This window comes from Ruditapes philippinarum, unplaced genomic scaffold (genome assembly GCF_026571515.1).
Source record: "Ruditapes philippinarum isolate M1 unplaced genomic scaffold, ASM2657151v2 ctg1228_1_1_1_1, whole genome shotgun sequence".
NCBI lineage: Eukaryota > Metazoa > Mollusca > Bivalvia > Venerida > Veneridae > Ruditapes > Ruditapes philippinarum.
Genome location: NW_026862959.1, coordinates 206,410 through 222,851, shown reverse-complemented (window position 1 = coordinate 222,851; position 16,442 = coordinate 206,410). Strand labels below are relative to the sequence as shown.

Genomic DNA, 16,442 nt, shown 5'->3' with positions numbered 1-16,442 from the left:
AAAAAAAATTTTTTAAAAAAAAAAAAAAAAAATTTTTTAAAAAAAAAAGGTTAAAAAATTTAAAAAAAAAGGGGCCCCCAAAAAAATTTTTTTTTTTTTTTAAAAAAATTTTTTGGGGGGGTTTTTTTTTAAAAAAAACCTTTTTTTTTAAAAAAAAAAAAAAAAAAAAAAAAATTTTTTTTTGGAAAAAAGGGTTTTTTTTTTTTTTTAAATTTTTTTTTTTAAAATTTTAAAAAAGGAAAAAAACCCCCTTTTTAAAATTTTTTTTTTTTTAATTTTTTTTTTTTTTTAGGGGTTAAAAAAAAAAAAAAAAATTTTTTTTTTTGGGGGGGAAAAGGAAACCAAAAAAATTTAAAAAAAAATTTTTTAAAAAAAAGGGGTTTTCCCTTTTTAAAAAAAAATTTTTTTAAAACCCCCGGGAAAAAAAATTTTTAAAAACCTTTTAAAAAAAAAAAAAATTTTTAAAAAAAAAAATTTAAAAAAAAAAATTTTTAAAATTTTTTTAAAAAATTTTTCCCTTTTTTCCCCAAAAAATTTTTTTTTTTTTTGGAAAAATTTAAAAAAAAAAACCTTTTTTTTCCCCAAAAAAGGGTTTTTTTTTAAAAAATTTTTAAATTTTTTTTTAAAAATTTTTTTTAAAAAAAAAAAAATTTTTAAAAAAATTTTTAAAAAAATCAAATTTAAAAAAAAAAAATTTTTTTTTTTTTTTAAAAAATTTAAATTCAAAAAAAATTTTTTTTTTTTTTTTAAAAAAAATTTTTTTTTTTTTAAAAAAAAAATTTAAAAAAAAAAAAATTTTTTTTTGGGCCCCCAAATTTTTTCCAATTTTAAAAAATTTTTAAAAAAATTAAAAATTTAAATAAAACCTTTTTTTAAAAAAAAAAAAACCCCCGGGGAAAAAAAAATTTTTAAAAAAAAGGGGGGTTTTAAAAAAAGCCACCCCCCAAAAAAAAAAAAAAATTTTTTTAAAAAAATTTTTTTTTTAAAAAATTTTTCCATATTTTTTTTAAAAAATTTTAAAAAAAATTTATAAAAAAATTTTTTTTTTTTTAAAATTTTCCCCTTTTTTTTGAAAATAAAAAAAAATTAAAAAATTTTAAAAATTAAAAAAAAATTTAAAAAAAAAATTTTAAAAAACAAAGAAAAAAAATTTTTTTTAATTTTTTTTTTTAAAAAAAAAATTTTAATTTTTTTTTTTTTTAAAAACCCAAAATTTTTTTTTTTAAAAAAATTTTTTAAAATTTAAAAAAAAAATTTTTTTTTAAAAATTTTTTTTTTTTTAAAAAAAATTTTTTTTTTAAAAAAAAAAAATTTAAAAAAAAAAACCCCGGGGAAAAAATTTTTTTTAAAAAAATTTTTTTTTAAAATTTTTAAAAAATTTTTTTTTAAAATTTTTTTTTTAAAAATTTTTTTTTGTTTTTTTTTTAAAAAAACCTTTTTTTATTGGGGGAAAAAAATTTTTTAAAAAAAATTTTTTTTTTTTTTTAAAAAAAAAAATTTTTGGGGCCCCCTTTTTTTTAAAATTTTTGGGGAAACAAAAAAAAAAAATTTTTTTTTAAAAAAAAAAATTTTTTTTTTTAAAAAGGAAAAATTTTTTTAAAAAAATTTTTTTAAAAAAAACCCCCAAAACCCAAAAAAAAACCCTTTTTCCAAAAGAAAAAAAATAAAAAGGGGCCCCAAAAAAAAAAACCCCCAAAAAAAATTTTAAATTTTTAAAATTTTAAAATTTTAAAAACAAAAAAAAAAAAAAAATTTTTTTTTCCCTTTTTAAAAAAAACCCCCTTAATTAAAATTCTAAAACCCTAAATTTTTTAAAAAAAACCCCAAGGGGTTTTTTTTTTTAAAAAAAGGAAAAACCCCCAAAAAAAACCAAAAAAAATTTTAAACCAAAAATTTAAAAAAAAAAAAAAAAATTTTTTTTTTAAAAAAAAGGACTTTTTAACCCCAAAAATTTTTTTAAAAATTTAAAAAAAAAGGGGGAAAAAGGGGGTTTTTTTTTTTTTTTAAAAGGGAAAACCTTTTTAAAACCCCCCAAATTTTTTTAAAAAAAAATTTACAAAAAACCCAAAAATTTTTTTTTTAAAAAAAAAAAATTTTTTTCCCCCTTTTTTTTAAAAAAAATTTTAATTTTTTTGGGTTTTTTTTTTTGGGGAATAAAATTAAAAATTTTTTTTCCCCAGGAAAAAGGTTTTTGGTTTTTTTTTTTAAAATTAAAAGGAAAAAAAAAATTTTTTTTTTTTTTGGGGGTTTTATAAAAAAAATTTTCCCCCAAAATTTAAAAAAAAAAAACCCCCCCTTTTTCCCCCTTTTTTTTTTTTCCCCCCTTTTTTAAAAAAAAAAAGGGGTTTAAATTAATTTGGGTTTTTTTTTGAAGGAAAAAAAATTAACCCCCCAAATTAAAAAAAAATCCCGTAAAATTTAAATATACTTTAAATATTCTATCTTACATCATACTTTTGCAGTGCTTCTTTTAAATGGAAACATTTACCTAAATTCTTTTTTCCCAAATAACCCCAAAGGCAGTGTAATGAATTTTTTTTGTTGAAAAAGACAAACCAAATAGCGTAAAAAAAAAATTCTTTAAAACCTGACAATGATACAAAACCGTTGCATTAAACATTTAAAAGGTTTTGAAATAAAATTAATGCAATTTTTTCTCATCAACCCTTTTTTAGTTATTAAAACTTATTTTTTTTCACTTTTTTCGGTGGACGCACGTAGTTTAAAAATTTTAAAAATTAAAAAAGGGCCACAACATTTTTAAATATGCCACAATTGAGAAACCAAATTTTTAAAAGTTTTGAAAGTACATTTACTCTAAGAAATCCCAATACTTAAAAAACATTTGACGACACAAAACAAAATAAAAAAAACTGTCTCTCTATTTTATCTTTTACAAACCGGAATTTTTTGAATTTGTAAAAAAAAAGAAAATTTGCTGGGATTAAAAAGTTCAATATACATATCGAAGCGCGCAAAAAAATTTGTTTCTGTTCTCTTTACTTTCAACCATCAGCTTATCTTTTTGAATTGTAACCTAAAATCACAAAACTTTTTTTCATGCAGTGTTTTCCGCTTAAGACTTTAAGGGGGCGTGAAAATTTAACACGCTATTTCTCTCTTTAAAAGGGCCAATTAAACCCCAATCTGCGATTTTTCTACTATTTTTTTTTTTCCTTCGCTTACGGGAATGGGTAAAAAATAGCAAAATTTTTAAATATCTTAAAGTCAGTCATATATTACTTGACATGGGCAGCACAAAAAACTTTTTTGCTCTTATACAATTTACAGTTCAAAATAAAAAAAATTATTATAATTCTACTTCAGGGTACTATTACAATAGCCCAAATAAAAATTTTATCAAAAATACATTGTGTTATTTAAAATCATAACAGTAAAACTAAAACCGTAAAAACGTCACATTAAATTCATTTAAAAACAGAAATTTAAAAAAATTTTTTTCTTTAATACCGCTTTCACTTTACCATACGGTATAAAGTGGGGGCCGCGTTAATCACAAACGGTTATCAAAAGCGAGAATTAAAAAAGAATTTTTTTCTTTTGAATTTTAAGTTTTCCATTACTTGTTTTTTTAATAAAAAACAACTTATTGATACACTTTAGTTCTATAATAGACGAAAAGGGGTTTAAAAAAAGCATCATTTTTCATTTTAGCAGTTAGCACCCACACTTTTAGGTCAACATTTCTGCTTGCGGGGATCGGGGCGTAAAATGTTGTCCCCTACATTTCTACTATTTTTTCTTGATTTTCCTTGTACCCGGAATCTAGATTTAAAAGAATCAAAGTATAATCATACCAAATTTTAAACAACTATAAACTTCAGTCAATATATTACTTATAAAAATAGTCCAACGAAATGTTTGATTTGTCAATCAAAAATACCCTGCATTTTGCAATAAAATATATTGATTATTCCCTTTTAGTCAGATACATGTCCCGGAAATGCCAAAAAATGCTTTGATTCAATAAACGGTTATTAAAACATCATAATTAAATAAAATAACAATCAAGAATTAGATTAATCATTATAAAACAAGAATAATGACGATTATTCCCCATTATGACTTTAAAGGCCGTTTTCACGTTCAAAAGAAATGGGTGCCACATTTTATTGACAACGTCATAGAAAACTTTATTAAAAAATCTAAAATCAATGTTTAATCATTGTGAAAGCATGTTTTCTTTCCCAATTTAATAAAGTTATCTTTCGTTTGTAATGAATAAAACATCACACTTATGATACACCCTTTATTAATGACCAAACGATAAATATAGCATTTTATTCTTTTAAATTGATTAAAAACTGGACATAAATTAAATGCAATAACGCTGCTAAATATTCTAGATAGTCACAAACATAGAAAGAGCTATTAAAATACACTGTAGTTTTCATTATTACAGACGAGACACTATCAATTTTCAAAAAAAAAATTTATTTGACACACCCAAATTTGGCAAGTGCCAGTTGTCTCATTATTAATGATTAAAATTTGTTTAAAGCTTGTTGACATGCCCCACTTTTGTCCCTTGATTAAGTTTGAAAAATACATGTTTCGAAACGATAATTGAGGTTTTTCCAATTTCATCCTCGGGTTTCAAAAAATTTTTCTGCTATGTTTACGAGAAACAACCATTGAACAAAGGGGTATCAACGTTTTGCTATTATCAAATAATTTACCAAAGTTTGTAACGGGTACCGGAATTCTGTGGAATAAATAAAAAACCAATATATGGTCTATTTCCGGCTAGGTTTTTACTTTTCTTGCTTTAGGTCCGTACAAAAAAAAACATTCAAAAATTAACAAAAAAGTAGATGAGAAAAAACACAGCTTATGAGATCATTTAAAAACCAACAAATAACAAACAATAAATACCCGTCAATATGAAAACTAATGGAATGATTATGATGAAAAACACACGAAAACTTTAAGGTTTGATAAAACTAATGAAGTTTTTCTCGTGTGTCTTCCTTTAAACAATGACCGGTTTTATTACATGTACCAAATGAATGTGAGGAACAATTTTTGATCATGACGGTGAGACGGTCTTCCTTAGCACAGCTGTCTGGTTCATTACTGAATTCCACTAGAACAAACTTTGTGCTTCAGAGAAAAAAAACCCTACGAGGCTGAATCCAAAATAGGAATTGCCCTTATTCCAGCTACTGGTTTTCTAAAAGAACTCATTTTTTAGAACTTTTGGTCTTTTCGGAACACATTTTAAAAACCATTAATTCCAAATTAGAACCCCTTATATTTTTAAGGGTTCATGCAAAATTGGGTTGACTTTTTTTTTGATTCAAAAAATTACATACTTTTTCGAAATTTTTATTTAAAAATAATATAATGAGGTTTGTATGGGGCAAATGTATGTTAAAAAGTGAAAAATTAAACAAGAATTTAAATGACGCCTGATTAGCTGATACCCAAAACATATTAAGCCTTGAAAACAATAAAAAGTAAATACTAAATGACTAATTTTCTCAAGCTTTTGAAAGTACTTCTCTTGTTACTCCTCGAATGGCCGGAGTACATTTCAAAAGCAGGGTTTACTTCAAATAAACCCCATGATTACCCCAGTTTGGTAATCACTATAACAAAAGGATAAAAAAACCCAAAAATGGCCCAATTTACCGTCACCCCTTTAGACGCAAAAACGGGGTGATACATGAAATGATCAATCGCCAAAACCGAAGAAAAAATATTTTCCAACTTAAAGAAGGAAAAAACTGCAAAAAATATAAATCCAAAAAATGAGCAAATAAAAAAATTTTTTTCAGGATACACTGTTTTAAGATGGGTGAGAAAATTTCCACACACCTGTCAACAGCACATGAAAAGCAATGCCCCAAAAAAAGCTTTAACTGTGTCATGAATGCTAAAAGTCACAAAGTCCAAAAAATTAATGAAGCTTTAATCAGAAGTGATGCTATGAAAGGCATAACAAAAAACCAAATCACTTACTTAATGAAACAACACCAACAAAGCTTTTTTTTGTTTTTAAAATTCGGCGTCGTAAACCGCCATTTTTAGGAAAAAGTTACATACGAGTTTGCCAAGAAAACAATATAATAACAAGGCTTGAAATATCGAAACCCTTTTTTTAAACCCGAACAATTAAAAAATAAAAACTCGAAAGGATCTTTTTGAAATTTTTAAGTACATAAAAAAAGCAAATCGTGAATAGGGTTTTAAATTTTCTTCGAGAAAAAAGTTTTATCGTCTTCATGGTTAATTATGGTGTATTTATTGTACCTTTGTCCAAATTTCTGAACAATTTAAAAAAATCCTAAATACTTTATTTTATCACTAAGACATGAGATTTCAGTATTGGGTTAAAACGTTTTTGAAAGTTTTTTATAAAGCACTGAATTTTTTTTTTCCAGGTTTCTTTTAGTAATCCCCTTTTTATTATTTCCCAAATTTTTACCAGACATATGTTAAGTATTATTTTTTGTTAGAAGTTGCAGCTCATTTTTTTCGTTTTTCTTAAGGAATGTATTGTTAAATAACCCCCTTTATTCGTTGTTTAAGTTTGACATACGATTGTTGAAAAAATGTACCATTTGCAACAAAGAAAGATTTATTTTATCTTTCACATTTTCCCGAAAATTGGGACAATTAACCTTCTGTAAAATTTTATCGACTTGACATTTATGACGTTTACGAGGGCGTTTAACGGAATGGTGCCCTTGAAAAGAACCCAATAAGGGTTTTGTCGTAAAATTTAAAAAATTCTTTCTAATGATCAAAAAATAAGCAATTTGGATAAAGAAAAAAATAAAGATTTAAAAAAAATAATCCCATTAAACGATAAAAATTCTACAATTTTACTAAGAAAAGGTCGTTTACACTATATAAAGAAAACACATTTAAAAAAACATTATTCCCCCCCCCCCTCTCACTTTTATTTTGAATTTTGCTCCCTACCTATTTTTACGCCCTTTTAGTCAGAAAAAATCTTGAGAATTTTAACATTTAAAAAAACATAAATATTTCATACATCGAAAGTAAATTTATCAACAAAGGTGGAATTAAAAACAAAATCTGGAATATGGTTTTAAAAATTTTCGGGGAACGAATTTTTTAGTGTTCAGGGTTTTTAATTATGTTAAAAAAAATGAATTATTGGTAAAAGGGGTTTCTGAATAAAAAAAAAATTTAAAAATTTTTTAAAACCTTTTTCCCCCCCGCAAATCTCCCCATTTTTTAAAATTAAAAAAACCTTTTTAAATTTTTTAAATTTTTTTGAAACCCTAAAAAAAAAAACCCTTTTGTTTTTTGGAAAAAATTTTGGGGCAAAAATTAAAAATTTTTAAAAAATTTAAAAAAAAAACTTTTGGTTTAAAAACAAAAAAAACCAAAATTTTTTGAATTTAAACATTAATTTTATTTCTATACGTAAAATTTTAAAACGTAAAAAAATTTTTTTAAAAAATTTTGGGGAAAATTTTTTAAAAATTTTTTTAAAATTTAAAAAAATAAAAAGATTAAAAAATTTTAAAAAAAAAAAAAAAATTTTTAGGAAAAATCCCTTTTCTTACCCTTTTTTGGGAATTAAGCCAAAAAATTTTTTTTTTCCAAAAAAATTCTTAAAAACCCTTTTTTTAAAAAAGAACTGATTTTTTTAAAAAAAATTTAAATTTTTTTACCTTCAATAAAAAAAATACCCCCTTTTCCCGGAAGGGGTTTTTAAAAAATTTTTTTAAAAGTTTATTGAAATTCTTTAAAAATAATAAGGGTAAAAATATACTTTTTTTCCCTTTTTCCCCAAAAAAAAACCCCAAATTTAAATTTTTTTTAATAATAATTTCCTTTGAAAAAAAAATTAAATTTCATTAAAAAAATTTTTTAATTAAAAACCCTTAAAAAAATAGATTTTGAGGTAAAAATCAAATAAAATTTTAAGAAAAAAAAATAAATTGCAAAACCCCCCAAAAAGATTTTTTTTGGTATTTTTAAATTTTTTAAAAATTTAAATTTTGGGATTTTTTTAAAAAAACCCCAAAAAAAAAAAAAAAAAAAACCCAAAGGGGGGGGGGGTTTTTTTTTTTGGGGAAAATTTTTAAATTTTCCCCCCCCAAAAAAAAGAAAAAAAATTTTAAAAAAAAAATTTAAAAAAAGGGAATTAAAATTTTAAAAAAATTAAAATTTCCCAAAAAAAAATTTTTTTTTTTTAAAAAAAGGGGTTTGTTTTAAAAAAGGGAAAAAAAATTTTTTTGGGGGAACCCCCCCCCCCCGGGGAAAAAATTTTTTTAAAAAAAACCCTTTTTAAAAAAAAAAATTTTTCCTTTAAAAGGAAATTTTTTTCCCCTTTTTTTTTGTTTTTTTAAAAAAAAAAAAAAAAAAAAACCCCCCCCCCCCAAAAATTTGGGGTTTTTTTTTTTCCCCCCCCGGGGGGGGGGGAAAAATTAAAAAAAAAAATTTTTTAAAAATTTTTTTTTGGTTTTTTCGGGTTTTTTAAAAAAAAAAAATTTTTTTTTAAAAAAAAATTTCCCCAAAGCCAATTTTTTTTTTTTAAAAAAAAAAAAATTTTTTTAAATAAAAAACCTTTTTTTTTTTTAAAAAAAAAAAAAAAAATTTAAAAAAGTTTTTTTTTTTTTAACCCCAAAAAAAATTTTTCCCCTTTTTTTCCCCTTTTTTTGGGAAAAAAGGGGGTTTTTTTAAACATTGGATGAAAAGTTGAAGATGTATAGTCAATACGACTCTTTGATGAGGTGTCAAAAAATGTTAAAAAAGCCTCCATTTTAACAAATATACACTCGAGAAAAAAGATGGTACAATTCATCACCTGCCGACCTGGATCAGGACTTAATTGCATAATAACAAACACTTTCAGTTCTTCTATGTTCAATAGGAAAAAAAAATGCGGGTCTTGTTAGAATTGGAAATTTAACCCTAGTCTCTAGTTGCATGTCACATTTCTACTTTTAAATTAAAATTTTTATAATATTATGCTTAAAGTTCCTTTTATCTGAGTGTAAGCTAAAGAAATACATATCAACGTACATCTACTTACCAAAAGTTTTTAGCAAATTAAGTCCTGAATCCAGGTCGGCAGGTGAATGATTTGTACATCTTTTTCTCGAGTGTATATTTGTAAAAATGGAGGTTTTTTTTTAACATTTTTGAACCTCATCAAGAGTGTATTGAATATAAATCTTCAATTTTCTTCCATATTCTCTTATTATAACTTAATTGCATTCATTATAATGTTGACTTTTGTAGATGTCAAACCGTATCCGAAATATCAGTCCGAACACTATTATACTTATAGCTCTCCGATTTATCGCACGTTCCCAACATCATGTAAGGATTGGGCTATCCAGGAAACATACTGTTTCTTTTTTAAGACAATAAAAAGTCAGTTCTGCATTCGTCAAATACGTTCTTCATACAATAAAGCATTCATTTAAAATGTTAAAATATTCAGAAAATTGCCTCCACTGGAACGGAAATTTCCGGTTAGCTGCGTTGTTTGGCTAATATACGAACGAATTATTTTCATCGGATATTATTATGATTAAATCTCCGTCGATTCCAAAATGGATAGTAGCTGGATTTGTTATTTGAGAAAGGGAATGAACAAATTGTCTGCTAATCGGCCATTTTTTTTTCTTCATTTTTATCCCTTAACTTTTTCCCTTAAAAGTTAATGGAGCATATGGGCTACCTTAATATTTAAGGGAAAAATCGGCCAAAATTGAGGAATTTTTGTCCTAAGGAGTTTTATGAATAGCAACTAAGGAAATTCTTAAAAAGTAAGGGAAATTCTTAAAAAGTAAGGGAAATCTTACGTTTTTTAAGGGAAATCTTAGAATCTAAGGGAATTTTTTCCCTTAGGAGCTTTATGAATACGGCCCCTGCTGTGTAATTGCAATGCTATAGAAAGAAGAAAAAAAATGATTATTAGTAATTATATTACTGGAAGTTTATACTTTAAAATATATCTCTATTCTAAATAATGTGGAGAAATTATGCATAAAGACTTCACCCCGTTTTAAGTTAAATCGTTTAAACAGTTTTCGTTGTTTGGTCATTTTGCACAATTTCAATGATTATTCTACTATAACGGAGTTTTGCTCACAAGGCATTGATTTAGACCCTCATCAAAATATAGGTACATAAATGGTACACAAATCTAGAAAAATTATTTCAGCACCAACATGACAACTACCTTAGTTAATTCTGTTTAATCAAAGCTGCAGGTGGATGTATTAAATACAGCAAGTATATTTTATGAGTTGTCGTTCACTTCAAACTGGTAGGAATCAAAATAGTTTATCACATTTATATATAACGGATGTAACTAAAACCATTAAAGTATGACACTTTTAGCAAATATGGAGCGGTACCTAAAACAGACAAAAGTATCTTTAAAATCCGCGAACTAATTTTCCGAGATTATTGTATTATATTTGATGTTTGATGAAGGTCTAAACTTATTAGTTTAAATACCATCTCTACTTGTTGCAAAATTTCAGATCATTCGCTATCTCCGTTTCTCCAGAAGAATTATTCTAATTGTGAAAAATGAATCAAAACCGAAATTGCAAAGCATTGCAACGCTTTTTACACAAATTGGATTAAGAATAGCAAATACTATTCTCGTTACAGAGTATATTTTCTCAATAATAATTTTTCGCATACCCTATTGTTTGAAGTGTCAAAGCTGGTCTATGTTAAAACATAAATTATACGTTGTTTTTTTAAATTTTGAACCTCAGTATTCCTTTAAAGTTTGTATCTACAGTCATTCTTTACGTATAGTATATAAATCATTGAATGGCATAGCAGATGACTTCACTACAATTAACCGTTAAAGTGATTTGGTCTACAAAGGCCAGAAAAAATTGTAATACCATAAGCAATTACTTGTTCTACAATACAAAATACCATTTTCATCATATAAATATTCATAATGTTTCAATAACTTAAACTCTGTCAACATTGTTTTCCAACAAGATATACTGAAAACAATATCCAAATTAAGCATTAATGTTGTTTTATCTAGAGATATTTGAAATATTAATGGAAAATTTGCCTATTGTAGATCGATCCACTTTAAGACAGTATTTCGATTTGAAAAGCTTTGTTTTTATTTTTATTTTACATGATTAGTTAAAATATATAAAATAGAAAAATACAGAATCCCTCACGGCAAAATAATTCATGTTTTTGTATAACAATTTCCATATATATAGGAGTACATCTCAGATTTCTTTTAGGCTCATATTTCATTACAATCCAGTGTTTCGCAACCATCATCTTTGTGGTTTAGTTTGTGGTAGAAAATTGTTTGTGAAAATCATGAAGTTCGTATCACGTGACTTACTGATGGAGAATATTTATTCAATTCGTTTTCATCCCCATAATTTTATATACCGGTATTTCTTTATATAGAAAGTCATTAAGAGTTTTACTTCTCTTTTCCACGTACATAATTATGCTACAGGGAATTAAAACAGATAATATCAAATCACTTCATACAGTTATTGATTATGTATGTATGGTCGTTATTTCTAGTTACGATTTTTTCAGAAAGAGTTATCCATAAGCGTTCAAGACAATAAGCCATTAATATGAGGTGACGTATACTCATCAGCAAAAGAAACTATTCGTGTTATACACTGAACGTTTCAATGAAATAAAATGGCCAAATTATTATTAACTCATCACGTATAACTATAAGTTAATACCCTGGTCAGTGGAATTTTCTACACCATGTTCATGCCAAAGTTTGGTATACAAAACAAATACCGTCAAATTAATATCATACTTTATAATATTACCATCTCTACAGTCATACTGTTGCAGTGCTTCATTGCAATGGTACATTTACGCTCAATTAGCGTTTATTCTCCAATAACACTCAAGGCAGTGCAATTGAATTGTTTTTGTTGTAAAGACAAAACTGTAAATAGCGTGACAAAAAGAAATTCTCTTTAAACTCTGACAATGATACAAAACTCGTTGCAGTAAACATTTATAAGTGAGTTTGTAAATAAGATTAATGTACAACTTTCTCATCTAGTACATATTATATGTGTATTGAAATACTTGATTTATATTTCAGTTCATTTGGTGGCACGACATGGTAGATTGAAATTTTCAAAATTCAAAAGAGGCTGCACATTATCATGATTTGACATGATGCACAATTTGTAGAAAGCCAATGTTTAAAATGATTTGAAAGTACATTTACCTCTAAGATAGATGCAATACCTTGCAAAACATTTGACTGAGCACAAAAGCAAAAGTATAAATATAACTTGGTCTCTCTATTGTTGACATTACAGACCGGAAGTTTGAAGTTGTAAAAGAAAGATAGAATTGCAGGAGATGAAAGTTCAATACTATCATATCGGAAGCGGCGCTAAAAAATTTGATTCTGATCGTCGTCAAAGTTACAACCATTCGATTTGCTTATCTTATTGAATTGTGAACCTAATATATCACATGAGCTTTTGAAGTCATGCAGTGGTATTCGGCTTAAGAGGCTGCTAGCAGGCGTGAAAGATGTTACACACTGATATTATCTCTCTTAAACGGACTCAATTAAACCGAATCTGCGATTTTCTACTATTTTTTGTTTCCTTGCGCATTACGAGTAATGGGTAAACAATAAGCAATATTATAGATACTCGTGTGATATGTCAGTCATATATTATCTAATGACATGGTCAGCACAAGAATCTTTAATTTGTCTCTGTATACATTTGACATGTTCATAATAAAAGCAAATTGATTATAATTCTACTGTCAGATACTATGTACTAATATGCCAAAGTAAAAATTTGATTCAATAACTACAGTTGTGTTATTATAACTATCATAAACAGCTCATAGCTAACAACCGTACAAAATCGTCACATTAAATTCATTTATAAACAGATATAAATACATATATATTTCTTTAATATCCGTCTTTCTTCATTGACACATATAAAGTGGGTGCCGCGTTTATATTGGCATACGTTTTATTAAAAATGCTGATAGAATGTGAAAACATGATCTTTTTTCCTAGAATTATTTATAAGTTGTCATTGTTTGTTTTTGAATAAAACATAAACACTTATTGATACAGCTTCAGCTTCTATAATAGACCGAATGGTGTAAAAATAGCTTCATTATTCATTCATAGCAGTTAGCACCGACACTTTTGAGGTCATACATTGACATAGCGTTTCAGCGGATGCTAGTGGGCGTGAAAAGTGTTGTACCCTACTATTTTCTACTATTTTTTCTTTGATTTTCTTGTACTCGCGGAATCTAGATTTTATGAAGATATTTAAAGGTATCATTTCATACGCATAATTTGTAAACAATCTATAATACTTCAGTCTTATAAAATAGTCAGCACGAGAATCATCAAAAATTTGTCAATCATATACCTTTGGTATGTTTGAAATAAAATATATTGATTAAAGATTTACAGTCAGATACTATGTTCGAATATGCCAAAGTAATGCTTTGATTCAATAACTATTATTAAAACTATCATAATAAAATAAAAGCTAACAATCAAGATCATTAGATTTAATACAATTATAAACAAAGATATAAATGACGATTATTCCCATTATGACTTTAAAGGTCCGTTTTTCATCGTTGTCACAGAGAAAGTGGGTGCCACATTTTATTGACATACGTCATAGAAACTTTTATTAAAAATGCTAATAAATCAATGTTTATATCATTTGTGAAAGCATGATTTCTTTCCCTAGAGTTATATATAAGTTATCATCGTTTGTGAAATGAATAAAACATACACACTTATTTGATACAGCTTCTATTATAGACCGAACGGAGTAAATATAGCATTATTATTCATTTCATTGATTAAAAAACTGGACTATTCATTAAATGCAATATCGCTGCTAAATATTCATAGATAGTCACTACATAGAAAGAGCTATCAATACACTGTACGTTTATCATTATTACAGACGAGACGACTATCATTTTCAAAAAAATAATTATTTGGACACAGCCAATGGCCAATGTGCGCAGTTGTCTCATTATTAATTGATGTAAAGTTGTTTAAAGCTTGTTGACATGCCCTCACTTTTTGTCCCTTGATTAAGGTTTTGAAAAATACATGTTATTCTGAACCTGATAATTGTAGGTTATTCCCAATTTCATCTCGGGGTTCAAAAACACTTTTCTGCTATAGCTTTACGGAGAACAACCATTGACAATAGGGTGATCAACGTGTTGCTATTATCGATATATTTACCAAGTTGTAACTGGTACCCCGGAATTACATGTGAAAAAAACCCATATATTTGTCTATTTCCGGGCTAGGTCTATTGACTTTTCTTGCTTTAGGTCGTACCATAAAAAAACATTTCAAGAATTAAACAAATAATATGAGAGAAAAAACACAGCTATATGATGATGCATTTAAAAACACAACATTATAACAAACAATAAATATCCCTGTGACAATCTATGAAAACTAATGGAATGATTATGATGAAAAACACCATCGGAAAGCTTTAATGGTTTTGTTGATAAAACTTATGAAGTTATCTCGTGTGTGTCTTCCTTTAAACAGCATGACCTGGTTTTTATTACAGTGATACCAATGAATGTGAGGATACAATATTTGATCATGACGGTGATGACAGCGTCTTCCTTAGCACAGCATGTCCTGGTTTCATTACTGTAATTCCACTAGAACTTGAACTTTGTGCTTCATGTAGAACTGAAACCCTACGAGGCTGAAATCGCACAATAGGTAATTGCCTTGATGGTCCAGCTACTGGTTCTCTGAATGAACTCATTTTTGAGAACTTTTGGTCTTTATTCGGAACACATTTAAACACCATTGAATGTTCCAGAATTGTATGCAATCCCGTTGATATTGTATAGGGTTCATAGTCAGAAATTGGATTGACTTTGTTTTTCGATTCAAATAATGTGACAATACTTTGTCGAAATTTTATATTTAAAGTAGATATAACTAGAGGTGTTGATATGGAGCAAATGTATGTTAAGAAAGTGAAAAATGTAAACAATGAATTTGAATGACGCTGATTAGCTGATACCGAAATGACATATAAAGACCTTGGAAAACAAGTAAATAAGTAAATACATGAAATGACTAGATATGTTCTCAATGCTTTGAAAGTACTTCTCGTGTAGTTGACTCCTCGAACTGGTCCGGAGTACATTGCAATAGCTAGTTGAGCTATCATAGTAACCCGATGATGTGACCGAGCTTCGGTAATCACAATAACAAAAGTGATAAATACACCAATAGATGGCACTAATGTACACGTCACCTCCTTCACGATCGCAAAAACGGATGATACATGATAATCGATCATGCATCGGCCATAAACCGTAAGAAATGAATATTTTCCAACGTTAATGTAAGGAAATACTGCAAATATTATACTCAAGATCCAAACAATTGCAGCAAATAAAGTAATTGTTTTTCTAGTGATACAGCTGTTATACTGTAGTGGATGAGAAATTGCCACACACCTGTCAACAGCAACACTGAACATGCTAAGTGCCCTAGAAGAAGCTTGAACTGATGTCATGAATGCTATAAAGTCACAAAGTCCAGACGAGAATCTTAATGAAGGCTTAATCAGAAGTGATGCTATGAAAGGCATAACAAACACACCTAGCATCACTTCACTTAATGAAACAGACACCAACAAAGCGTTTGTTTTTGTGTGTAAATTCGGCGTTCGTAATACCGCCATTATTAGGACAACGTTACATACGATGATTGCCATAGAAAACAATATAATAACAATGGCTTGAAATATCGCAACCTTTGGTTTAAACTCGCCTGACATATTATGGAAGCTCTGTAAGGAGTCGTTTGAAATATTTAGGTACATCAGAAAAGCACAATCGTGAATATATGGTTTAATTTCTTCTGTAGAGACAATGTATTTATCGTGCTCTCATGGTTTATTATTGGTGTATTTATTGTACCATTGTCCAAATTTCTGAACAATTTGAAAAAATCATGAATACTTGTATCATTTATCAGCTTAAGACACTGAGATTTCAGTAGTTGGTTAAGTACGTTTTCGAAGAGTTTTCATAAAGCAGACGCTGAATTTATCCAGGTTGCTTAGTTATGTAATCACACTTCTTACTTATTCCACAAGTTAGTTACACAGACATATCTGTAATGAAGTATTCATGTTTGTTCATGAATGTTGCAGCTCATTTTTTACTCGTTTTTCTTAATGAGCAATGTGATTGTTAAATAATCACCTGTGATTCGTTGTTTGAAGTTAGACAGGTATCGATTGTTGAAAAAGTGTCACCATTTGCGAATCAAAAGAAAAGCATTTATTTGATTCTTACACATTTTCCTGATATTGGGATCAATTAGACCTCTCTGTAATTGTACATCGACTTTGACATTTATGACGGTTGACTGCAGG

The 16,442-nt window shown here is 26.9% G+C and overlaps 1 protein-coding gene across 1 annotated transcript; it reads right to left on the bottom strand.

Moving 5' to 3' along the window:
* Positions 1-14,433: 14,433 nt before the first annotated feature.
* LOC132720788 (probable G-protein coupled receptor 21) lies at positions 14,434-16,442 on the bottom strand. Its single transcript, XM_060705002.1, has one exon. The coding sequence runs from the start codon at positions 15,882-15,884 to the stop codon at positions 14,637-14,639; it is 1,248 nt and encodes a 415-aa protein (XP_060560985.1). The 5' UTR covers positions 15,885-16,442; the 3' UTR covers positions 14,434-14,636.